The following is a 27,066-nucleotide window of genomic DNA, read 5'->3' as shown; positions in this document are numbered from 1 at the left end:
TTGAGTTGCACTTGCTGTATGAAATGTGCTATACAAATAAAGTTTAGATTGATTGATTGATTGATTGATTGATTGATTGATTGATTGATTGAAAATAGACGATCTACAAGCTCTCGATGCGTCAAGGCGTCATTTTCAAGGACAAGATGATCATCCAACTGTCCTACTTATGAGGGGGAAAAGTCTTTAACCAGAAATTCGTATGTTGTTTTTTTCACCTCACAAAATTGAACCTTGTGTGTATTAGGTTTTTCATAGGAATTCTGTTGCATCAATACATAGGGAAAAAAGCTTCTAGTTACACAGTCTAGTCCACTATGCAAACTTTATTGCCATCAGCTGTAACAAAAGTTGAGACCAAAATAAACAAACAAGCAAACTTGTCATGTACTGAAGAAAACGAAAAGAAATGCAAGTCAAAAGTCCAGGAAGCCGACTTTTGTAAAACAATGTTTTTGATATTACTCCTCCAGATGATGTCCAAAAATCCCGCAAATCGTTACACAGTAATGACAGTATCTCTATAGTCATGTGCTCAAGATGGATCTGTCCCATATTTCATATTCCATCCTAATTGGCTAACATTGGCTTTCAAAGTTTGTAGGATTGGCCCGTTTTGAGGCTGAGGAATGAATGACCTGACGAAGATGTGACTGCTACATCGAAACGTTGTCATTCTTTTACCTGCACCCTGTGAATTAACCCATTTTGGGCGGGAACCCCTTTTGGTGTAAGCATTATGTTATGCTTTAGTTATTGAAAAATAGCAGACCTACAATCTCGTAGTCAAAGAACGACGGACATAGAAACAGCTTTTTCAGAAAACTGTCAGGATGTAGAAGACATTTTTAGAATCTGATCTCAGGTCAAAATGGATTAAAAAGGGCTTGAACGGTCTGTGATGCTCCAGTGTCTTCCTTCCGAATATATGCCAGTGCCACCCTTTTCACATTGGCCTTTTACAACAGGTGGATTTTAGCAAAACACATTTTTGGAACAAAATGTCTCAAATCATCCACTTGCCATCAAAGGTGTAAGAAGAAATGGCACCCTTTTCACATTGGCCTATTATAGCACCACCAGGAGTCCACAACCTGACCTGGCCTGGTCCCCCGTTCTCAACACTGAGCCAAGTATACTTTTTCAACATGGAGACATGATTAGAATGCGTCCTAAATGGAAGTTATTTGCTACTGAACCCAACCCCTCCATTCAGCAGCAGGCCAAGTAGTGAGCCATCCTGTAACAAGTGAGGCGTAATTCTCACCAGTGCAGTGAGTCAGCCGTGATGCATCCAGGGTTCCTACACATTTGGAAATACAGAATTCCATACCTTTTCCAGAAAATAGCAGCCAGGAGAATTAGACTAGCAGGACACTGCCAAAGACATCAAGTACTGCCAGCCAGCAAACTGGTGCTCTGGGAACCAACACACAGGCATCGATCACGAGGACGTCCCAATTTAAAATGCTCCCCAGATCCTTAGCCCTAGTAAAAAAAAAAAAAAGAGTTCCGTTAGAGCTGAGCTGTATGAATCATCTTTCCCCGAACCCTGATATCATTGTATTGTATGGCTTGTACTGTTTATATGCATGTTTTGTGTTACTTGTGCTGAACTATTTACCTGAATTGTCTGTACCATGTTTCTTAAAAAATAAAACGGGTAGTGTTCAGTGTTACCATATGTCTGCTTATTGTAAGCTACTTTTGTCTTGTTTTTTCTGTAAAGTTGCTTGTAAATATTGGTAGTTGGGAATTTTTGGGGGGCTTGTTTCCATAAGTGTACTTGCTTGTTTGGGCTCGTTTCCTAATGATGTTTAAACCAGTGATTCTCACATGTTCATGTGGAGTACCTAGCCCTCCAAGCAGAACCCAATGCTACTGAAGTTTCTGACATTTGTTAGACCCAGTGCATTGGGTCCTGTTGCATCAGTATCCTGCCACCTGGTACGCGGACATTCATAAAACATAAACAACATGGATAACGCCTGTCTGCGCTCTTTGACGACATTTTTTCGTGTGAGGGTTTCTGAATCTGTGAAGTATAAGTACCCATACATGCCGCTGCGAATATCTCCTGTGGCACGGAAGCCGTTAAGTATTTTTAATCTTTGTTTGACCGATTTGGTCGCTTTGATTCTTCTCTTCCTTCCTTGTTTATTGACACCTCATTGTACCGCCTATCTGGCTAGCTAGTGGCGCTATAGCTATGACAGAGCAGATCAGAGGCAGGGACGTAGCCGCACAAGCCAACCGCACACCGGGAGGCGGTACAATAAACGGTAAACAAACAAGAAGAAATAAAGCGACCAAATCGGTCAAACAAAGGCTTAACGGCTTCCGCGCCACAGGAGATATTCGCAGCGGGATGTATAGGTACTTAAAGTTCCCGAATTCAGAATAACTCAAGCAAAAAAAGGCTGTCACACACCGCAGATAGGATCTTAGAGAGCATGTTTACTTCCGCGTTCCGGAATTCCCATACGAAAATATAGTCATGACCAGGGACCCAACATAAAACTCATCAAAATGTCAGAAAAGCTTTATGTAGGGTTCCGAGAGGGGCTACGTAGGCCCTACTGTGAATAAAAATGTCAATCAATCAATTCATGTCATGTATTTGTAAGGACCCTACATCTAAAAATAAATCTGCCAGTGTTATATATTTGGTCTTTGCTGCTTACCGTAGTGTGAAGTACAATGCATGAACTTATATACAAAAATGCCGTTCTTCTGACTGCTAAAAAGTTATTAAGTCGAAGGCACGCGCTGAAGGCGAGGGTAATGTGATTCAGCAGAGTGTGCTCAGTCCATTTGGTACGCCAAATTAGTTTTAAACTTAATTGAAATAATAGCAGCGACTGGCAGTCACAGCGCACACCCTCTAGCCTCTACTCAAAGTAAACGCGCTGATATGAAGATCCCATGCTCCCCTGCTGCATGCATTGCATGAGCGTCATCATTGCACTGGAATTGCACAGGGAAGACGTGAGTCACGTGACTGGACGCACCCCCGGCGTCCAGTCACGTGACTCACGTCTTCCCCGAGCCGTTGCTGCATCAAGAATGGTGCTTTTCAACCTTACGTCTCCGAGGTATCATTTATTGTAGACTTTGCAGTTTGCTCCCACGTGAGAACTGTACAGCTGGACAGGGCCGGGTGCAACAGGCTGCAACTTGGTGAATGGTGAGAAAGGTTGGGTGGTAGTACTAGTTGGCACTTGTTATGATACTGCCAGCCTGTTCCTTTTGTTAGATTGTGGTTGGATGGATTACTTTAAAGAAGTGAATATGGACAGTCAAGACAAAGAATCATGTGAGTGTTGCATAATTCGTAATATCTGCTGTGAAGCATAAAGTATTTAATTAAATGTTGATGTTCAGAAGCTTTTGTACGGGAGTGTAAGTGATAGACTATAGGCCTATTTTTGTTTAAATCGATGTTAATAGCTCTATATTCAGAATGTTCAGTAAAAATGTTCGCCTCTCCAGCTCTAAATACATTTTGAGGTTGTAAATGGGATACTAGTATCCAATCAAGAGGAAAATGGAAAGAATCAAAATAATTGAGCAGACAAACTGGATTCCAGTGCGTTCGGAAATGCGCACCGGGAGCGCACTCGCCTATTAGTTTGCATTGCACAGTGCGCTCAGTGCGCTATTTCCGAACGCGCCAACAATAACATTTCAAAAAACGAAACTGTGGAATACTTCCAAGCTAGTCTCTCTCAACAACAGTCAACAAACGACTGTGGTGATTAGACAATCAGCTAAATATGGTGAGCTAGCTTTGAAAGACATGTTAAATCACATGCAGGGGCCGAAACAGCGGTAAAATAGGAGTAGGCCTATGAATCGGCCCTAACGGTTGGGGCAAGTGGAGATTGCTTTCAGGTTTCAGTGCATTTTGTCTTCATTTACGGTCATATTGGCTATGAAGAACAATCAATGCTACCTTTTTAAATAGCCACTCTGCACTTATTGATTAGATTTAACATGAATGAGTTCTACAAGTGCAAATATTAGCTATCATTTTATAATGGCATTTTCAATTTTTCCCCAAAACAAAGAGTAGTTTGAGTTACAATTAATTAAAATGTAGACTATTTTAAAGTTTAACTAATAAAGCAATAATTAACTAAACAAAAATCACTCATCTTTAACCTTTCATAGCAGCAACAGGTGGACAGAACAGACCAGTTAATGTGGGAGAACATGACCTGAGCAAGCCTCTCATTGACCATTCAGAGGGCCAGCTCTTCTTGACGGAAGCTTTTAAAATCATTGTGGAGGAGTTGCTCTGCAAGGGCACGGACATCAAAGAAAAGGTCCCCCATCCAATCTAATAAGTCACACTAAAGCTTGCTATGACCTACAGTATACAAAATGTTGTTTCTGTACACAACTGGAATCCTTATTATCTTATATATATTATCCTATTGCAGGTGTGTGAGTGGCGGGAGCCAGAGGAGCTTGCTGCTCTCCTTGACCTGGAGCTGAGAGATGCAGGGGAACCCGAGGACAGGCTACTGCAGAGAGTACGAGATGTGGCCAAGTACAGTGTCAAGACAAGTAAGACTGGTGGTGAACTGAGGTCATGAAACTATAAGATACACACTTTGATTATTTCAAGTCACTGATTGGCCATTATCTGATAATAAATGTTTCCTGTTTATTTCAGGTCACCCACGCTTTGCAAATCAGCAATATGGTGGTGTGGACTACCATTCTTTGGCAGGTCGATTCCTTACTGAGACTCTCAATACCAACCTGTAAGGGACAATGGTAACGGTAGACAATCAAATTTTTAGAGCATCTACAACGTTGTATAACATAAAGCTGTTGTGTAGCAGGGCTGTGTTTTATTTTTATTTGTTCATTTATTCTGTATGTGCCAAATTCAGCTTCACCTATGAGGTAGCCCCTGCCCTCGTGCTGATGGAGAATGAGGTCCTGAGAATGATGCGTCTGCTGGTTGGCTGGACAGAGGGAGATGGTATTTTCTGCCCTGGTGGATCTCTCTCTAACATCTATGCCATGAACCTGGCACGATACCAAGCCTTTCCAGAGGTCAAATGCCAGGGGCTGAGAGGTGTCCCTCAGCTAGTTGTCTTCACATCTCAAGAGGTAGGGAAGACAGCAAAAATGGCAACTAAAAAAGACAGTAAATGGTGCATTTACAGTATATAGCGCCATTATCCAAGGCGCTTTACATAAATTGTGCATTACATTCACCCATTTATGCACACATTCATACACCGATGGCGGCGGAAACCATGCAGGGCACCAACCAGCACAACACAGGAGCAATTAGGGGTCCAATGCCATGCTCAAGGACACTGTGACACTGGCTCTGGAGAGGCCGGGTTCGAGCTGGCAAGCTTGCGGTTACCATCCGGCCACTCTATCCCTGAGCCACCACCGCCCCACGGTGAAGCAGCTTTCTGCTTCTACGGGCCGACCGCGTAGAACAAACTCCCACTAAACCTTCGACAGGCAGCCTCTGCTCTGTAGACATTTTTTAAAGCACAGCTCAAGACATACTTTTAAAATCCTTAGTTATTCATGTCCTCACTGTATTGCATTATTGCTATTATTTTAATGTTTTATGCCTTTGCTTTTCTTTTTTTCCCTCTATTGCTCTTTAAAGCACTTTGAGCTGCATGTCATGTCATGAAAGGTGCTATACAATTAAAGTTGTATTATTTATTATTACAAGACAATCATGGCTTTTAAAGGAGCATTTCTCATCTTTCTCCAGAGTCATTACTCTGTGAAAAAAGGGGCAGCATTTCTGGGAATTGGGATGGACAATGTCATCGTGGTTAAAGTGGACAACAGGTATTGCACTTTTTCCTTGGGTGTACACTATTCAAATTATCATTTTCCCTTTGTCTGCATCTTTCACCATCTATTCTACTGTCTTACAGAGGACGGATGATTCCAGAGGACCTGGATGAAAAGATTCAGCTGGCAAAATCTGAAGCAAGTTCACTGTTGTATAAGAAACATTCAAACATAATAAGGCACTATGGTTTTGGAATCTCTCATTTGATTACTTTATTTTAGCAATGCAATAATACACATTTATCTTCAAGGTTTATGCATTTTAACTTTCCAGCAACTCTGTGTTTCTCCCAGGGGAGTGTGCCACTTCTGGTCAACTGCATGGCTGGGACCACTGTACAGGGTGCATTTGACCCACTCGACCGCATTGCCGATGTCTGTGAAAAACACAAGATCTGGATGCACATAGATGTGTGTATCCTTTATGGTTTTACATCATTTTATAAACTTATGCACATACAGATTTTAACTTGTGTTTTTTGCATAGGCTTGCTGGGGAGGGAGTGTGCTATTCTCCAAACAACATAGACATCTCATGAAAGGGGTTGACAGGTACAATTAACTATTGTATTATTACGTAGGTAAGGATCTTAAATTATTCTAACTGCAGAAGGATGAAATGTAGATAGTCAAGGAAATACAGTATATTGTGTGTGTGTGTGTGTGTGTGTGTGTGTGTGTGTGTGTGTGTGTGTGTGTGTGTGTGTGTGTGTGTGTGTGTGTGTGTGTGTGTGTGTGTGTGTGTGTGTGTGTGTGTGTGTGTGTGTGTGTGTGTGTGTGTGTGTGTGTGTGTGTGTGTGTGTGTGTGTGTGCGTGCGTGCGTGCGTGCGTGTAATTAGAGCAAATTCAGTGGCTTGGAATCCACACAAGATGTTGGTGGCTGGGTTGCAGTGTTCTGCCTTTCTACTTAAGGATACCACAGTAAGACGTCCATTTTGGTGACTAGTACATAAAATATATATGCAAATTGTGACGTTAAGACATTATGCTGAGCTGATGATCACTTGTACTGTACCTCCACTTGTCCCCAGAACTTGATGAAGCACTGTCACAGTGCAGGTGCAACATATCTCTTCCAGCAAGACAAATTCTACGACATGAATCTGGACATAGGGGACAAGACACTGCAGTGCAGCCGCCATGTTGACTGTCTGAAGTTATGGCTGATGTGGAAAGCTGTGGGCTCTGATGGATTGGCAAAGCGTGTTGACAAAGCTTTCGTCCATGCAAGGTAAACAAGTCTGCTGATTTATAGCCAAGCATATGCATCCTATTCCTATACTGGGTATGTCATTATAGGTGAACATTCTGTGAAAAACAGCAGATCTACAAGCTTGCAACACGTTGCGAGCTTGCAGATTGGCTACAGAGTTCAGAACAGCTTGTTGTGAGCTTGTATATTAACATTTTGTAAAATATTGCCTACAATGACAGGCCCAAAACAGGGACACCATGTTGAAAGTGGTTCAAGACACGCAATATAATTATATAATCTTGAGTGGGAACAATTTGTGTGCGTCACTACTGCAGCTACTTTCATTTGTCTATACAATGTAAAGTTGTTTAACATTTTCCCTGCAGGTATGTGATGGAACAGTTGAAGAAAAGAGAAGGGTTCCGAATTGTGGAAGAGGCATGTTAACATATTTTTGTATCTCTCTCTCTCTATATATATATACTGTATATCCTGCTACCCTAATAGACAGGGGGTACATAAGCACATGGCCATTTATCCCTTCTCTTTCTCCGACCGAACCACACTTTTACCACACATCTCTCTATGCAAAATAATTTCTGTACGCTCCCAGAATACATATAGGCTACATTGCATTCACTCAAATGTCTTATTTACTTTACAAATATTACTTTTGTGAAACACGCTGTTGTTGCGCAAGCTCAACAGCCTACGTCAAAATCGTCATGTTGGGGCCAGACTGGCCAGTCCTTCACAGTGACACGCGTTACATGAACCACGTGACCGGGATGGTTTCTTACCCCTCAATGTCGTGAACGCGCCCTTCTAAGACAGCCTGCGCCACGCCTACTCTACACTGCTCCATAGCAGCACTAGCAGCACAGAGCCCAGCCATCCGAACGAAACCGTCGCGCAAACGAAACCGAAACAGATGCTTCTGACAACATTTGCCTGTGCGTGCTTCTTGCGTGCGCATTTCCCAACTCAGTGATTTATCCACAGTCCACACATCGCCCTGTGTGTGTGTGTGTGTGTGTGTGTGTGTGTGTGTGTGTGTGTGTGTGTGTGTGTGTGTGTGTGTGTGTGTGTGTGTGTGTGTGTGTGTGTGTCGCGTCGCGTCGCCCTCCAGCCGCAATTGCGAGTGTGCGCTGAACCCAGACTCACACACTATCCATTCCATGCACATATTAGTCCTATATTTACTACAGTACGCCTGACAGACAGTGTCGTCGTTAAGCAGCTCAACCCTAGCTGACAGGAGTGACTGTGCTGTGCTGTGAGTAAACTGACAACGCTTGGCTTTCTGACATCCCTTTCTCACAATCTACAACAATAGATTTGTTACTAACATTAGGTTGTGGCGAAGTAGAAACCTGGAGAGCAGATAGTGTGTTTTGGACAAACAGGCTAGCATTGGTGTTGATTTGGGTCAAATGGAGTCTATATGGCTAAAGATAAATGAACACATGACGTCGGTGGGAGGAGTTATTGTGTGTTTTGGACAAACAGCGTGGTGTTGTTTTGTGTCAGCTGAAGCTTCATGTGTTTGTGTTGGAGCGCCTCAGTGTGTGCAACCATGTGCAACCTCTTCCAGAGAGAGATGGAGACACTAAATCTCAGCTGGAGAAACATGTTTGCATGCATGCATCGCTGCCTTGCATGCTGTCTGCTACTGTTGAGTCTGTCACTCACTTTGACTGATTTATGGCATTGTCTTTCTGTTCAAATACAACTATGTTAATTTAAGAACTCTGGACATCTTAGGTCATTGTTTATTAACTGTGCACACGTGTAGCCTATTGTATGTCAGACTGTATGTCTGTCACCCCACAGTCACAATCCTTTAGTAATTAGGCTGTGGAAATATTCACACTACTTTTACAATGCATTGTCAACACGTGCTGAGTTGACAAAGATTGACAGATTTCGGAGAAGACTGATAGTTTATCCTTTAGTAATTAGGCTGTGGAAATATTCACACTACTTTTGGATTTGCAGGCCTGGCACCACGGGGGGCAAAGGGGGTATATAGTTACAGACAAAACAATGGTACATTTCCAGGCATTCAATTAAATTCCATTAATTGAAAGGAAGGAAGTAAGGATGCATCTTAATACAGGATGCAGCAGCATCTTAATGATCTCCCATCTAGAACTGGAAAAACAACATTCCTCACCTATAGGCCATCCTTGGGGTGGGGAGGGGTGCTAATGTCATTGTTGCAGTGGTCAGGGTGCTTAAGTGGGCAGCTTAGCTACTGTAACTAGCCTATTTATTTGTTTGTAAAAATGTCAATAATAAAATATATATATTTTTATATTTAGCAATTTTGGAATCCATGTAATAACAATCACAATAACAATACTACTAATAATAATCATAATAATAAAAATAAGCTTCTTTGTAAACTCACTCATTTACAAACAAGCTCACATCAGAACAATAATCCATGTAATAATAACAATAACAACAACAATAACAACAACACTAATTACAGTACAGAGGACAACATTACAGTACAGTGCAATACTAAGGAGTGCAGTACAGTACAATACTAAGGAGTGCAGTACAGTACATAGGGGTACAGTACAGCACTCACATCGCCCTCCCGCTATTGCCTTCTTCCCATTTGCCATGCATCGAGGATGCGCTAGGATGAGCGGGCCGCAGGCCCGCGAAATTCTAGTATATATATATATATATATGACATACCACAAACAAAGAAGACAAAAAACGAATACAGTCCCCAAACTTCACCAAGGGCCTAAACAATTTAGACGACACATGCATCCATAAATATGTATACATATTACATACACAAAACAAGTACTTTTAAAAAGATGTTCAAAGATGTGAACCAGTCATGTTTCAACTTTTACTTATGGAGACTGTATGTGTCCCATTGAACAGCCGGAGTTTGTCAATGTATGCTTCTGGTTCATTCCACCCAGCCTCAGGGGAAAAGAAGGAAATGCAGATTACCAGGACAGACTGGCAGCAGTAAGTTTATTATATTTTTCAGTGAGCCAGGAACAACTTTGACATAATCTGGTGTGCCCTAACCCTTTGCCTGTCTAAATGCAACATGCACCTGGGATTGCTAGCCTGGGTTCGGGCCTGCTTCGCTGCATTCCGTGAATCCAATTGTCACTCGCTACTCAACTATTCAGATTCACGGAACGCAGCGAAGCAGGCTATAGCATTGCTGCCTTTTAAAGGTAAAATGTTTGACTAACCACATGGAACCATTGCTTCATCTTGAAAAGTAATCATGACTTGAGAGAGCAACAAGTATCAAGTTGAGACGAACAGTCTTTTAAAATCCACACTAATTATCCATAATTATTAGGCTAGGCCTTTTCGGGGAGGGGTCAGAATAAATTATGGACTTAGACTGTTATTTGTCTCAACTGCCTCAGCATTACTCATTTTAGGCTTTGTGTACACTCCAATGTATATATATACACCAGTGCACAACGTGTGGCTAGTTTAGATCATTCTTTTTTGCAACGACACTATCATGATGCAGTATAAATTATGACTTACTCCTCAGTATACTGTACTTTTGATTCAAAGGTTGCCCCACTCATCAAGGAGAGAATGATGAAGCAAGGAACCATGATGATTGCTTATCAGCCTCTGGGAAACCGAGTCAACTTCTTCCGTCTAGTGGTGTTCTCGCCTGTACTTTCCCAAAAAGACATGGACTTCTTTCTTGATGAAATTGAAAGACTAGGAAAGGATTTGTGAGCAATATTACACATTACCAGGCCTTCATCCTGTTAATCTATCTCATTATTTACTGTTAGTGCACCCTGTATATCACATCTTTACAGTCTGCTTTCTATCTATAAAGGTATTCATTAGTGATTGTTTTGTGAATTAGAGAATTAGCAAATTGTTGTACTGTGATGATTGCATTTGAACATGACCATAGCACTTTCAGCATTATAATATGTAGTACCTTGTTGACTAGACTGAGCACAGTGTTCATTATGTTTTTATTCAGATTGACATAAAAATGCTATCATTTACTTGACCACAAATTCTAAGAATGTTATGTAGATGCTAGATTTGATGTTTATCTGGTATTCTAGTTGTAGCACTATTAACAGTTTTTCTTTGCACTCTACTTCCGTGACCATTACCTTTATTTACCGTGTAGTTATTGACTGACTAGGGTTCCTGCTATTACTCTGACCTTGCACTAAGTCGCTCTGGATAAGAACAGATCAGTTAATAGATAAATTGTATTTTCAGTCAAATCTACCTGTAAATGCACTATCAAAATAAAACTGATAATATGCAGTATATGAAACGTTTCTGTTGACACTGGCTGACATTCAGTCTGAATTCTCATTGTGCGTTTCACTATTCTGAATCAACAGAACATTTATTTTTTTGTGTGGCTAGCGATTCAGGGCTGGAGCCAGGTTAAGTTGTAGGATGTTCTGGAGACTTATAGATACATATACAGTCACTGGAGATTGTCTCTTTTTTTTCTCCAGGGGCAGAGTATATATTTCCTATCTTATCTACTCCTTTGCTTTACATTATTGGTTAAAGATGGGAATTGTGGACCACCTGGAGTCCTGGTGGTGTGTGTGTGGCAGCAGAATGATATATTATGCTGTTTTCACAAATTGAAGGGGTATGCCTACTTGGGGAAAAATGAAGAAAACAAACATTTGACTTTTTTTTAATAAAATATTCTCTTGTGGAGGTACCTCAGACCAAATGGCTCCCTCAGCTAAATAAATACAATTGGGGGGGTCCCTTGACTTAAATGTTTCCACTCGCTTCTCATGATGAGAAGCAAGTGGTTCTGAAATAGAAGCAAGTGGTTCTGAAACATTTATGTCAAGGGTCAAGAATGTCATCTGATTCTCTCATGATGCACTCCCATTTCCAACTCTCGAGTCTCAGCCATAGACTCTGTAAAGCAGCGGTTCTCCACATTCCACACCCCCGCAGCACCCCCCACCAACATTTAAAAAAATCCCTCACCAACATGGCGGAAAACGTGCGCCAGGGCCCTCGCATCACACCACTGACCAATCACGCTCTCCCCGGGGAGCACTTCCGGTAGCGTTTCCTGTCAGTGTTTGTAAACTGAGAGAAAAAAAATTGGAACTGCGACAAGAAATATTAATCTTCTGAACTCACGCGATCCAAAGGTAAACGGGCATTTTTTTTTCAGGGCAATCACTTGCGACGCTTTTCGGGGCGACGCGGCATTGTGAACCAGAACTGTTTGTTTTAGACTTTTAACCGCAACGTTGGTGTTTTTGTCGTCGGCGCTCAAACCCGCACGCCCTGCATGGCTGTTGTTGTGTTGTCTGGGCGGGGGGAGGTGGGGGTTCAGGACACTCAGGAGACTTTACCCCAAGCTCCACTAGCTTAGCTAGTAGCCCCGTTAGCTTTTTATCTTCAAAGTGCTCGTGACTTCTTGAATCACAACAAGAAGACCGATCCACCGAGAAGCCAAATCGCAACATCTCGCATAGCGCCGTAAACACAGCCGCTATGGTCGCTGTGCTCATAATGGCTCCGTTTTAGTCAATAAAGCCAACTCTTGCTCTGCTCAGAGATGCTAAGCTGTGCCAACAGGGCACAACCATTCAGCCACGTTTGTCATCTGTTGTAGTAGCTATAACGGTTAGGATGCAAATAATTATAAATTTCCAATGCTGGAACTTTGCTGATCGGATCAGTTTTTATTGTTTTCCTAAAAACATACATAACACTACGCAACTATATGCTTTGGTTTGCACGCGTTGTGCTGAATTCAGTTGTAAACACACGAACCGGTTCTCACATTCACAATACCCGCAGTGGTATTTTTGTAACAAGAGTATCAAATTGATACAATCTAGCGTAAAACATGCTTTTTATGCTATATGTTCCTATTTTCTACACAGTGTAGTCTTTGATTGATTGAATACTTTTTTAACAATTTGCAAAAACAAAAAAAGCACATGAAAGTACAGTTGAATACAAGGTCTGCTAAGAGGATTTAAAACCCAAGAAAGCCTATTGGCTTGTTTCCATTGGGGTCCTTTATAGTACTAATTTCATCGAAACAATGAATGACATACGAAAACAGTAGTACTATGCTAGGCCTGCTTTGACCATACATTTTAAGTGTTGTTTTCCTCGATTCCACTACCAAGAATCTTCCAGATCATCACCATACAGCTTTGAATATATTTTATTTAATTATAATACCTTTATTTATTTCTCCCAAGCCAATCAAAACGTGTTTTTCAAGTTCTCACTGTCATGGAACAACAACACAAATGGTCTCTTTGTTTATTATAAAGTTAGTTTGGTCTCTTGTTTAACCACCAAATGTTGTGCCCACGGTCACAGATGCCAGGGTTCTTGTGTTTAAGGGGGTGAGACTTGTATGTACACTCATCTAGACTGAGCTGCCCTGTCCTGAATCATAGGAACGACATGAGCATGTTTGTGTGTTTCTGGTTTGTAAAACCTAATAGATCACAACTAGGGTTGGGAATGGGATCCATCATCCAACAAGGAATCGGTTCCAGGTTTTTAGCACACTGCCAGAGCTGGTGACTTCTCATTTGCTATACAATTACAATACCAGTGGTTGTCAAACTTTAAGGACCACCATAACTCTGAGAGTGTATGGGTCCATTTGGTTCCATTTGTGGATTTTACAATCTCAGAGTTACAGACTTGTAAAGGTCCAATTGGAACCCCCTAAAGCCAGGAATCGTTAATGGAAACCGTTTAGGAATCGAATCGTTAAGGAACCGTTATTGCTAAAGGATCCCAACACTAATCACAAAGTGCATTTTTGTTTATGGTCCATATCCTCTCCATCTTCTTTATTTTGACAATTGTTAGCTTCTGTCAAACTATGGGAACAGTTGGCATTCACCAAACCATTGGGGCTCTGTACACGCCTGATAAACTGTAGTACAATCCCTAAATTTACCATTCTATTAAAATAATACAATTGATGACTGATTAGACCTAAACTAAATGGTCTGGCATCCCAGTAAGTGATGCCAACATGTAGAAATGATAGTCTCACATTGTCATACCTCTACTTTCAGGCTTTGGCCCCTGATGATTTGGTTGGGTGTCGTGACGTCTCTTGTGTCACTCCCTGATCCTGAGTGAAGCCCCCCCCCTGTTCCCCCAAACACACACGCATTCAAACCACGGCGATGACCCACCATTCCAACAGCAATGTTCGAGACCATATGAAATGGGTCAGTGGAACTATCTTCATCTCTAGATTAGAATCACCTTCATGTTTTTAGTTTTTGTGGTTTCAGTCCTGATCCAGATTTCCCTGACTCCCGTTTCACTGAGAGGAACCCCAAGGACAATCCCCATGCCCTATCCCGGGCCTGACCATGTCTGTGTTTCTGTGCTGTTAGGCTGGGTTGCTGGGCTGTGAAGCAGTGCTGTCCAGCATGGCACTGATGCAGGCCAACAGCATACCGGGCCAGAAGAAGATGATGTCATCTTTAGGCCAGGGGCAGAGGGACAGCCCTCAGAGCCACCAGTCTCACCCTCAACACAGCCACGGTCACCAGGGTCACCACAGCCATCAGCCCCATCACAGCCACATGAGCCACCCCCCAGCAGGGAGCTGTCCACCATTGGTGAGAGAGGCACACCACCTAGAGCACCATACTCTCATTCATGCCACAAGACTATGTTTATTCTGCATGTGGGAGATTTGGTCGTCTCCATCAATAACATGACATTTGATTTCACCTTCCTTTGTATTCATTAACACAAGTACAGACATAGTTGGCAAATTAAGGAAGCCTAACTTAAATTAAACAAAATTATTGCATAACTGAATAATGGGCTTACAAGCTTGTTTTTGCTTTGAAATTAATTGTGAAACAGACACATTGATATAAACACTAATGACTAAAATAGCCAACGTACATGCTTCACTAATCACAATGTGTTGCTTGTAAATCTGCTATTTGTGACACAAGTTGCCAGCGCACAACTAAAAGTATAGCTCAGACTGTCTGATACTGCTGAACTACTCTTTCACCTAACAGTTAATCCGAAAGGATGGCGATTACCACTCCTCAAGGCTGATGGATCAAAAGGACATGCAGGCCAACCAGAATATGCAACCCAAGAAAAAGCACAAGAAATCAGGGATCCCTATTAACAAGGTCAAAGAGAAGGTGGAGGTAAGAGCATTCGTAAATGCTAGGAAAAGGAAAACGTACATTTATTCACACAACAGTCTCACTGAAAATAACATTTTCAGCAGGCAACACAAGTTTAAACACCTGATTGATCTCCTGCATTCCTATAATGTGGAAAACTAAGCAAATGGCAAGTCCTTGTATAGGCCCCTGGGGAAGTCAGGACAATTAATTATATCGTTCAAGTGGTTAAATCAGGCTTCATTTTCTGCGGTTCTATGTTACCTCCTTCTACTAGCCACCCTACAACTTCTAACACTACGAATGCTTTTTAGCCAATGATTCCACACCCACAGATGGACATGGATGATGACAACTCGCTGAAAGTGCAGAAGAATTTCATCTGCGATCACTGCTACGTTGCCTTCCGGAGCAGCTATCACCTCAAGCGACATATACTCACCCATACAGGTGTATATTATTTTACTTTACCACCCTCTAGGCCTCTACTTAAAGTAGCTGCAATCCGTAAGATTTATGGCCTTCCCAGAATTTGACATTTCTACCACTACGAGCTTCAGGCTCATACCACTTGTCAACCAGTAGTGTTCCACTGTTCCTACCTGGACTTGAATACAGGGTCGAAATGTCTCAATAGAAGACCAGTGTTACAATTACAATTTAGGCATTTAGCAGAAGCTCTTAATACAGAGCAATTTATAGTAAGCAAGGAAAATAACAGATTTTCTAGCATAATCTAGGACCACATGTTAACCAAGCACACCTGTGTGAACCAAGTGGTGCAATTCCTCTCTCTCTCTCTCTCTCTCTCTTCTCTCTCCCCCCCCCCCCCCCCCCCCCCCCCCCACTGGTATTAATAAATGCACGCACGCAGCATTACCCCACACCATTGCTGGCCATTGCTGGTTTCACGCATGTGCACACCACTCGTGCTCATGACGGATACATGATACACACACCCGGACATTCCTGGTTGTAGGAGTGGTTGCACCACTCAAAAATCACATGTGAACCGAGAGGCGCAGTGATGGAAGTATTTATCATGTCTTACGTTGTCATAAATCCATAGACATTAAAAGTCCATAGATTTGACTGTCCTATTTAAAAAAGCCAAGCATTGGAGGCTAGTCCCTCAAATCAATAATCTTTACATTAAAACTATACACACTATAGGATGCCAGGTCTACAAATGACCTGGCATCTGTCTACATAACATGCTATCTAAATTACATTTTAGCCTTTGCTCAAACGGAGAGGTGTTCAGTTTTGTTTATTTGACAAGTATTAACATGCAGTTAAAAACCTAACGAGGATAACACTGAAAGAGCCCTTTCCCAGTAAACCTTTACATTTGAAGAGGCGCTTAACATTAGCAATACTAGCGCTTCTGTACTAGGGTTGGGTGACGATACGAATACATCGTCAATCGCGAGTATACGAATCCAATCGCCGAATATTTTTATTAGGCGATTTCTTGGGACGATTTAGCCCAATTAACATGTAAAGTGTGAGCAACATGTGAATCAATTTGGCCCAGCAAAGTAGTAACAGCGGCCGGGTGGAAATCACCTCCTCCCGTTTTAATGTATGCTCCCACAGTCCCCGCACTCAGCAGCATCGGGCACCGGGGCACGGCACTTACGGCAGCCGCCAGCCAGAGTAAAGGCTGGGAGCTGGGAGGATGTAGCCTACATGTTGTTTAAGCTCCGGAGTCCAGACCCATGCAGTTTAATAATATACAGTCACAACAGAATGCACACTGCTGTCTCGTGTCTCATCACAATCCCAATGCCTCACCCGTGAAGCAAAAACAGGCAGGACGCGATGCCTTGAGAGCTTGTAGATCAGCAGCAGCCAGGCCGCAGCAGCTTGTGGGCTCCGCTGCTCCGCTCCGAGCCTGGGCGGTTGAAATTATGTGTTCCTTACCTGTGTGATTTTAGTTTTTAAGCTAGGGACCTAAAAATAGCATTTTATTCACAAAAATAAATTATGTATTGCAGCTTTATTATTAGTGTGTTCTTTCTGTGACCTTTCTGAACATCAGGTATGTAAAGAAAATCCAGCTGACTTCCTTTTTTAACAATCCATTTTATTGTGATTGCCCCCAGGGGAGAAACCATTCGCTTGTGATGCGTGTGACATGCGGTTTATTCAGCGCTACCACCTGGACAGGCACAAGAGGGTTCACAGCGGAGAGAAGCCCTACCAGTGTGATCGCTGTCATCAAGTTAGTCACCTATTCTGCCTAGGCTATCTTACTAATGTACCTCATACTTTTAACTCAAAACCGGGGAGCTTTTTAGATTTTATACTTTGGCTATTCAAATAGCAGATCTACAAGCTCATGGCGTGTCACTTCGTGCCACGATACAAGCTTGTAGATCTGATATTATTGAAAACATGACAATTTGTGCAAAAGTTTGAATATTTATTTTATATCCTTTTAAAGCTACCGTTTGAACTAAAATCTTTGCTTCTGGGGGTCCCTGAAACAACATATTTTGAGATGGGGAGCGTCGGCGGGCCAAATACAAAATCATCTTGGAGGTTCTTGACATGAAAAAGTTTAGAGCACAACTGATTTTTTTTCAGCATGTTTTAAGATTAGAAGACACTTTTAGAGTCGTTGTCAGGTTTCAATAGGTTATAGATACAGAATTTCATAATTGTACAGTTACCAAAACAACAGGCTTCCTATCTAATCGGACTGTTCGTTATTCCCCTTCTATTTTCCAGAACTTCTCGCGGACCGACAGGCTGCTGAGGCACCGTCGGCTTTGCACGGTAGGCATGACCAAGGAGGAGAATCAGAACCAGCAGTCGTGCTGTGACAGTCGAGCGTCGGGGTACTCTCAGGACCCCCCAGCCCACACAGCCTCCTGGAGCCCCCTACAGCCTGCCAACAACCGCCTGACTGTCTGACCTTCCGTGCCCTGCCCTGCCCTGCCCTCTGCAGGGAAACCCCATAGACAGCCCACGGCGCAATAATGCCACATACTGGAGTTCAACAGTACTGCAGTGTCAGTGGAGCCCCGGCTCGAGACAAAACCAAACAAATTAGTTTGCTGTTCCTCTTTTTTTTTAATATATATATATATATACATATATATATATTTGTTTTTTTTTCTCGTTACATTCATTGTACAGGCAAGAAGTGGAGGGACCAATACAGGGTGGGTGGGACTTGGGGACAACGGATTGTGTTACTAACTATGGCAATAATTGCAACGACGATGCACACATCTAGTTTTCCGGACAAGTTGCAGGGAAGTAATTTTTACTACGGCTGTGGACATATCGCACAGCCAGTGTGTGTTTCCTTTTCACAATGCATACCATTGAATTTCTTTTGCCATTTCAAGCATTCTGAGGCAGATCACCACGTGGCGGCAGTACCCACGAGGCAAGCTGCACTCCCAACATCTCATGGAAAAGAACCCATCTGAAGGATATTGTTGAATGCACAGACCCAATATGGCCTTCCAGTGTTCAAGTCCTGCTCATTACGGTTTCCTCAACCCACTAATAGTGTGTACAAGCTAGTGCTGTTTAGTTAGTGAATGGCTGGGACGGACACGGTTTTGGGCCTATACTGCCTTGAGGGTAGCAGTCAACTCTTATATAGTAAGTCGTTTGTGCTTAATATATCTAAGATTATTATTTTTTAATATACTTTTAGATAACACTGGTGTAAACATGTTAGTGGGGACTATTACAGAATAAACTTTCCAGTCCGAAAGGAATCGCATTTTGCTATTATCGAGGCAAATCTAAAATCAAGTTATTATTATTTGTTTAATCTTAAATCTATTATTCTGCCTCACCTTAAATCACCAAGTGATCATCCTACATTAATATCTGTGGTGTTAGAATAGAATGAATACCCCGAGAAATATTGGTTCGTTTTTATGTTGTCCAAAATGTGACATTTTAGATTAGACATCCATTTAGTCAGTCAGTTTTTGAAGAGATTTTACACTACAAGAAGGTTGCTTCTGTAATAACTCCTTAATTATACGTTTGTTCTTGTTTTATCTTATTTGTTTAAGTCTCAGTATTTGTAGGTTCCCCTATTTAGTATGTCCACCTGTCAACTGTGTCTCCAGTGTGGAAAAGACAAATTAGCTCTCAGCCATGTTTCCACAGTAAGACCTGGTTAAAAATGTCAACAAGGCATATGAATTATTTTTTACCCGTGACTGGACGAATTTGCTTTTAGACTCTAGCCCAACCTGCAGATTATTTTTAGGCCTTTTCCACGCACATGGATCAAGTGTTTTACAGTTGCCACTTGTACTCTAGTGTCCCTATTCTGGGACGGACAGCGCGTTGTGAGCTTGTACGTAGATGGACTTATTTTTGGTGCTGAGATTTGGTGTAGAGAGAGGTACTAGTGGACCTAGCCCTGGGGCACCCCGGTTAACCAAGTACTGTATATAGGGCTTAAAGGGGTGGTTCACTCAAAAAAAAGAAAAACCTAGGGTAATTTTAAAGAGGTTAAAACTCATTTTAATCTGAGACGGGCTTTTATCCACATGGTGAAGTCCTCATGTAATGGGAATGACGTTTAATGGACTATCTGAAGAGGATGAGAACGGACTGCTGACTCGACCACGTTTCAATTCAGACCCGTTTTAACTGGTACACTTATTGTGTATTTTTATTTCTAGATTTCTCATTGAACGTCTAGCCACTTCAGTGAAGATGACTTGTACTCGTGGACATGAGGAATAGGAGGTCTATATTGAGTCTTCTCACTCTATATTGAGGCCCTGACAGCGCCATTGGTAAATAGACGCGTAAACACTGGATTTAAGAAGCTAGTTCCAAGCGTAGAAGAGATGTGTCAGTTTTAACAATTGTTACATGCTTAGAGTTTTATTGTAGAGCAGTACATAATTGATATCGGACTGTTGAGGGCAGTGGTTCTCAACCTGTGGGTCGGGTGAGTTTGGGGGGGATCCCCTACATGACCGGTAATTTAAGGACTTTTAGTTTTAAGACCTTTTTTTAATACCTGAAAGAAAAAAGACCATTACTGTATAATCAACAAACTATACTGCAAAAACTGGTCTAACATTGGCCAAATATTAAGAAAGAGGCAGAAATTGTGAAAATAGCTGATCTACAATCGTCTAATCGTCTATTTTGACCATTTCTGTGCCTCAACTCCTACAATACCAATTGCTTGTCAAATATTTCGGGGGGGGGGGGGGGTCACGGCCTGAAAAGGTTGAGAACCACTGCCCATTCTACTGCTTACGAAGTTAATATATACATTTGAAATTGTATTGGGGATAGCTGCCACAATTAGTCAATGTATTCTTTACTTTTTCTTTATTTTGCATGCATTTGTGATCATAATTGGGGGATGTATACATTGTTTTTTTTTAAGAACGTAATGTTTTTCAAAAATCAGTTCCAGTTTTTTGTAAAAGCAACATTATTGTCAGTGTCATTTCACAGGTTAACTGAAGTCCGTTTTGACCCAGTAAGTCACAATGTAGTGATTGGAGAGTTAGGGCCTCGAGCTTGAATAAAGATGTTTCTCTTTTTAAAAGTGTTTTTTTCTTTTTTTAAGGTTGTTACAGAAACAAATGAATTACTTTAACACTTAAAGATCTTCTGTTGGATTCAGAGTCGTTTTCTTTGAATTGCAGCTATTATAAATTTACAGCTTAATTATCTCTAGTAACGAGCATTTCTCAATACTGAGAGAATCTTACAGTAGATTGCATGACAAATTCCAAAGTAGTTAATACATTTGTGTTCCTGGTTTTTCTCACATACTGTAGTGTACATGTTGATAGTTGAAATGTACATTGTCACTTTCTTTTAAACAACTTGCAATCATTCCAAACACGTCTGCTTTTATATAGGTGGTAATGCATTTGAAAACAAGATGCTGTATGTCCAACGGATGTTCATTCACAATGTTTCTATACAGTACACAGAAACTTGCACGGCTTTGCCGGGGTCATTGCACTAACAATGTGTCGCTTTGTGACTATAGGGTTGGGACCCAGAACCGGTTCCGAGATTGAATAACTAATCGGTTCCATCTTCCATTTGTACTCTGAGTTAGTCCTGTAAGGGTCCATTTGGAACCCCTATAGGAATCGTTAAAGGGAACTGTTAAGGAATCGTTCCACCTCTGACAACAACAGGAGGCACTGCTCTGTGCCTGGGCTCATGGGTCAACTCAACGGAACACGATCTTAAAGTGAGGAAGGCACTTGCATGGAGGGCCAGCGTATGGAACTCCAACCTCCCCCAGCCCGCCAAACCAAACTCAGCTTCTTCTATGTAAAGTTAGAGTCTGTTCTCCTCTACAGCAGTGAATGCTGGACCCTGAAGCAAACCCTGCAGAAGTCTCTAGTTGGGTGCTACACCAGAAAGCTACATGTCATCTTTCGACAGCGGTCGAGATCATGGATTTCACAATGTCACGCCAGACTTTCCGGTCCTTCATTGCCATCCCCAGTTCCTGCTTACTGATACATGTGTCCCTAGCGATGACATCAGGGTACGACAGTTTTCTACCTCTGGTCTGCTTTGAGGCAGGACTCCAGAGAAGAAGGGAAGATATAACCTCATTGTCAGCTCTGTAGCAGTGGCCGGCAAACTGTTCTTCTGGATCGGTTCTTCTGGAGTGAAGAAACACGGGGTAGGTTGCCGACTGCCGTATATTAGATTAGTCGATGGGTGGCTCTTCCAAGACAGATTTTGAAGACATTAGAAGGCGGGAAAGCTACATGTAGTACTTAACATCAGCAAGAGTACACCCGTTACCAACGAGAACCTGTATGATGGAATGCCAAGGGTGAACCAGAAAATAGCAGCCAGTTGAATGAGACTAGCAGGACACGGCCAAAGACACCAAGAGCTGCCAGCCAGCAAAGTAATGCTGTGGGAACCAACACAGGACCCGGTCACGAGGACGTTCCACATTAACAAATGTGAATGTGCACAAGAAAGACACAGGAGCGCGAAGCACAAACGAGCTGGCCAGATGTATGGAGAACTGGCATGACGTCGCAACGCGACGCGTTGTGAGCTTGTAGATCAGCTATTTTCAGCATGCAACCAAGTGTAAGATGACTTATACTGGATCTCTTGTCCACTAGTTCCTTCCTAACATTTTAGTCTAGTTTTTAATTGTCGACGAAATTGTCAGTATATTTAGTCTTAGTTTTAGTCACCGTAGCTTAGTTTTCATTTAGTTTCCATTTGTTTTTGTCAGTGAAAATAGGTAGTCGACGAACATTTTTCGTCTTAGTTTTAGTCGACGAAAACAACACTGGTTGCAGTCTGAAGAGATGGACGATGTAGATTTGTTTTAAAAATTGTAATGCACTGATTGGATCAGCAGATGGCAGTCATGACCATGTGTGTTGGTTGCATAGTGTTATTTCAGTCTAAAATGTGTTTTGCAGAATACAGTTATCACCAGTGGTGGAAAGTAACTAAGTACATTAACTTAAGTACTAGTTTGAGGTATTTGTACTTTACTTGAGTATTTACAATACTTTTACGTCTACTCCACTACATCTCAGATCCACTTTTACTCCAATACATTTATTTGAAAACTTTAGTTACTAGCTACTTTGTAGATTTTGATTATTATTATTACAAAACATACATTAACCACTCCCTGGAAATAAAAACGTCTGGATTTCCGAGGCCTATATTTTGGCCATTTGAAAATAGAATATCTACAAGCTTAGGTACATTTTTATACCAATACTTAAGTTATTTTACTAAAGTATATTTTGAATAGCATACTTGTATTTGTAACAGAGTAACTGTACATTGCAGCATTGATACTTTCACAAATGCCTGTGAAATGAGTATTCTTCCACCACTGGTTATCACAGAATACAGGTCTCTTGTTAATTACCTAACACACATGATAATGTGAGCTTGTGTGTTACTGTTAACTCCCTCATCAGCTACACCAGTGGTTTTCAACCCTTTTCATATCAAGGCCCATTATTTATTCAGCATACGAGCCACGGACCACCAATTGATGACATTTAGCCTCGCTGACTCAGACCCAAAACTTAGAATAGTTTGTTGTCGTTGGATAAGATGTTGTCCACAATGCTGTATTGATGTTGTCACCATTAGGAGAGATGAACAGGCAAATGTTGACCAAAGTAACAATTATTCTACATTCTCTAATTGTGTAGACTAACTATTGCAGATGTTTAACAATAATGTAACTCTTGAGAGGGTAAAATGAAATTAGTCTGCATGAGTGTACTTGATAGCTGAGAAAGATTTTTAAAGAAAAGAAAAAAACATTTTTCCATGAAGCAGCAGTCATTGATTTGAGACTACTTGATATGAGTTATGGAAATGTGGACTTTAGCCCTATATGACCTGGCTCACATTATATTGAACCCCAATGACGATAAGATCTTGGTTATAAGGCTGAAAATGATTATTACTTGCGCAAGCAGAGCGTGCAAGTACTGTAATCGGCTGCGTATGTCGGTGTTGTCCACCGTATGTCGGTGTTGTCCACGTTTTGTCTCGTTTTGTTTTTCTCTTCCCTCTGTTTTTATTTTGTATTGTTTTTCATTATCCTGTACATTGGACATGAAGATCGATTAATCTCAACAACAGTAGAAATGGAATTCCGATGTATAACTATCACAAACTCTGTCACTGGGAGCGAACAGACTAAGAAGGACTGAAACTATTCAAATAGGGGACTCTCCTGGGACTGTATGACCCGTAACACAATGAATGTTAATACTATAAATGTAACTAATGACTTGTAACAATTACGAAATGTACTGTGATGCCCAACATGACCCACCTGTTTACCGAAAAATCTAAATAAAAACAAAGTAAAAAAAAAGGTTGGTATGAGGTCAATAACTGGTCTAAAGGATGTAGGACAGCAGTTGTAATAGACATTAGTTAGTAGCAGTACTTGCGCGCTCTGCTTGCGCACAAGGTGTGCAAGGCACCTCGACAAAGTGCATTTCTAGTTTATTTAATAATAAAAACACCACCCGTGTGAAGTGAGGGGCGCTCTTATCATCATACATCACCATGCATCATCTCATACTGGCTAACACAAACCCTGGCGTCCCTCTTTTGAACATTTCATTATAGGAAGAAATGTCTAAACATTCTTTCAAAAATGGCCAAAGCTAAGATGAGCTTGTAGATCACCTATTACTGTTGTTTTTGTGCATCACATTGAGCATCGCATTCCAAAATGACATCATGTGGCAGCCAAGTCTATGGGCTTTAATCTTTGTTTAAGGCAGTTATGATGTAATTTGTTTGCCAGCCAAGTCTATGAACTTTAATGTTTAATGTAAATGACAATGTGCAGCGTCATCTGGCTGATATAAATACATCTTGTAGGTGGGTGCCCCACAAGTGTAATTTTCTCCTACAGTATGTACACCTTTTGTGCCCACAGTCACGTCTCAATAATTAGGTCAAAAATTCAGCTAAATATGACGTAAATTAAACATCAAAACATTAAACGCCATTGACAATGAAGGAAACCACAGCCAGAGGCTCACCTTCCCACCCAAAATTGCAGCGACCAACCTGCGTCCAGACCTGGTCCTCTGGTCCAAGTCCTGTCGGCGTGTCTTCATCGTTGAGCTAACAGTCCCATGGGAGGATGCCATCGATGACGAATTCGAGCGGAAGAAGCTGCAGTAGGCCAACTTAGCAGCTGAAGCAGAGGGGCGGGGCTGGAACGTGAAAGTGTGAGCAGTGGTAGCCAGTTCCACCACAAGGTTCCTGAAGGAAGTAGGGATCAGAGGTCAGGCCCAACAGAAGGCAATCAAATAACTTTCCACTGCGGCAGAACGGAGCGGTCACTGGCTGTTGCTGAAACGTAGGGACGCATCATGGGCTTCCAGATGACCACGTGGTGCTACCATGCGACACACACCCAGGTCTGATCAGTCTGTGGTGGGCCAAGATAAGTGGCCGAAACATCCAATGAGGTCGTACTGGTGGCACCACAGGATAATTGACAATTCCACCCCACCCATGAGGACATTTCCAATCCATTCAATTGTTGTGCTGAATATTTAGGGAAGGGAACTTGAACAACCAGTTCTATTAAGAATCCTTATCAACATATTAAACAAATTCCAAGCCAATTCCGGAGCCAAACATATGATGAATTAAAAGGTTCCAACTTCCAACCGCTCCACCACCACGCAGCAACCGTTTGTGCGCGCCTCCCCGAGCCATGTGTTACATTATAGCTGACATGATTAGACTGAGCCTCACTGAAAAATAAAAAGCAATACAATATTTTTTCTAATGGATTATATTAGCATCTTTTTCTTTTTTTATGTTTTTTGCGGCTTTCGCCTTTATTTTATATTTTTTATAGAGGGACAGACAGTAGGCTGTCAGGAAAAGGGGGAGAGAGAGATGGGGGAGTTACATGCAGTAAAAGCCGTCGGGATCGGGAGTCGGCACACTGCCAGACTCGGACTCGGACAAGGACAAGGACGGACACATGCACACCTACTGGTGAGACGTAGGAGGACACTAGGCAGGAGGCAAACCATAGTCCTAGAGATTAGAAATGGATTATATTCGCATCTTTGATGTATTTACAAACCTTTTAATATATTTTTTAATTTACCGTGGTAATGAACCCGACACCCGTTCACAACTGTCTAAAGTAAAGTATTGATAACCTGCTCATAAGAACATGACTGTCTAAACTAAAGTATTGATAACCTGCTCATAAGAACATGACTGTCTAAACTAAAGTATTGATAACCTGCTCATAAGAACATGGGTGCCACATGAAAATGAACTAAAGTGGTTTTATAGGGTACACGAGAAAAGTCTAGTGCCAGTTCCCACCTGATGTTATGTGGAAGTTCCGACTGCTGCAGATCATACTGAATAAGTCCAAGATGCACAGGACATTGGGCATGGGCGAGTTGTCACCTCCAAAAAGGAAAGCACGATCTCCCACCATGCAACAGCACTTGTTATACATCCTATTGGGTACATTCCCATTGAGTTCAACCTTCTTCCAGGAGAAGGTCTCTGGATTTAATTTCCACAGATCATTGAAGAACTCTATGTACAGTAGAGTTCTCATCGGGCCCGAAAATTAAGGCCCGGCCCTAACTGGGCCCTATAACTGATCAGGCCCTAGGCACGGCGACTAATTAGCATAGATTTTAGGCCCGACCCGGCCCTAAAACGTTGGGTTGGGTCGGGCCCAGAATTTGAGAACTCTACACAGAGTAAAAGTGAAACGCCAGTCAGCACCATCTTCATAATAGATAAATACACAAACAGACAGAACAGAACTATTATTTTTATTATTCTAAACAAATTCAATATATATATTTTTTTTTCATGGAGCCCCAGGCCCGGCCCGGCCCTACTGATTAGCATACATTTTAGGCCCGGCCCGGCCCTAAAATGTCGGGTCTGGCCTGGTCGGGTTCGGGCAGAGTTTGAGAACTCTAATGTACAGCTCTCCATTGTAGACAAAGGCTGAGTGATACCAGCGATCTTCTGGATGAGGCTGTGCAGAAGGCATGGTCAGCCAACAGTTAGTCTCCGTGTCAAACATTCTGGGTTTTCTGTAGCCGTCTCCGTTCTTGCAGCCAAACACAAACATCTTTGTCCCGATGATGGTTGCAGAGTGATTATAAGAAGCATGTGGATGAGTGCCTTTGGTGTTGAACCCATTCTGGGCGGGAACCCCTATTTGTATCTTACCCCTTCAGGCCGGGCACCCATATTTGGGTTCTGTACAGTATGTACAGTATTCAAAAATGTAAAAAAAAATATTCTGCTATATCAATATTTGAAGTTTTT

At 41.9% G+C, this 27,066-nt stretch overlaps 2 protein-coding genes across 7 annotated transcripts; both read left to right on the top strand.

The window, feature by feature from the left end:
- The first annotated feature begins 3,043 nt into the window (after positions 1 to 3,043).
- Positions 3,044 to 11,319, top strand: csad (cysteine sulfinic acid decarboxylase). 4 transcript variants are annotated; one of them, XM_083769046.1, is made up of 14 exons: positions 3,044 to 3,316; positions 4,177 to 4,328; positions 4,446 to 4,572; positions 4,682 to 4,772; positions 4,905 to 5,127; positions 5,762 to 5,841; positions 5,931 to 5,985; positions 6,142 to 6,258; positions 6,335 to 6,399; positions 6,687 to 6,768; positions 6,879 to 7,078; positions 7,429 to 7,480; positions 9,953 to 10,042; positions 10,619 to 11,319. In XM_083769046.1, exons 1-14 carry the CDS (start codon positions 3,268 to 3,270, stop codon positions 10,790 to 10,792), a joined length of 1,557 nt encoding a protein of 518 aa, XP_083625172.1. In that variant the 5' UTR covers positions 3,044 to 3,267; the 3' UTR covers positions 10,793 to 11,319. The 4 variants fall into 4 exon arrangements, with proteins under 4 accessions (XP_083625172.1, XP_083625171.1, XP_083625173.1 ...); XM_083769045.1 differs by having other exon boundaries at positions 4,174 to 4,328; XM_083769047.1 differs by having other exon boundaries at positions 4,174 to 4,328; positions 4,682 to 4,785.
- Positions 11,320 to 12,138: 819 nt separating this feature from the next.
- On the top strand, positions 12,139 to 20,233 carry znf740b (zinc finger protein 740b). Of its 3 annotated transcripts, XM_083769432.1 has the most exons (7): positions 12,139 to 12,219; positions 14,131 to 14,289; positions 14,461 to 14,688; positions 15,106 to 15,243; positions 15,537 to 15,672; positions 17,331 to 17,449; positions 17,959 to 20,233. In XM_083769432.1, exons 2-7 carry the CDS (start codon positions 14,245 to 14,247, stop codon positions 18,142 to 18,144), a joined length of 852 nt encoding a protein of 283 aa, XP_083625558.1. In that variant the 5' UTR covers positions 12,139 to 12,219; positions 14,131 to 14,244; the 3' UTR covers positions 18,145 to 20,233. The 3 variants fall into 3 exon arrangements, with proteins under 3 accessions (XP_083625558.1, XP_083625560.1, XP_083625559.1); XM_083769434.1 differs by lacking the exon at positions 14,131 to 14,289; XM_083769433.1 differs by lacking the exon at positions 12,139 to 12,219 and having other exon boundaries at positions 12,427 to 14,289.
- The last annotated feature ends 6,833 nt before the right edge of the window (positions 20,234 to 27,066 follow it).

The sequence above is a fragment of the Protomyctophum parallelum genome (assembly GCF_964188405.1).
Source record: "Protomyctophum parallelum genome assembly, chromosome: 7".
Lineage (NCBI taxonomy): Eukaryota > Metazoa > Chordata > Actinopteri > Myctophiformes > Myctophidae > Protomyctophum > Protomyctophum parallelum.
The sequence above is the reverse complement of the archived record's forward strand: the minus strand, read 5'-3'. Positions and strand labels throughout refer to the sequence as shown.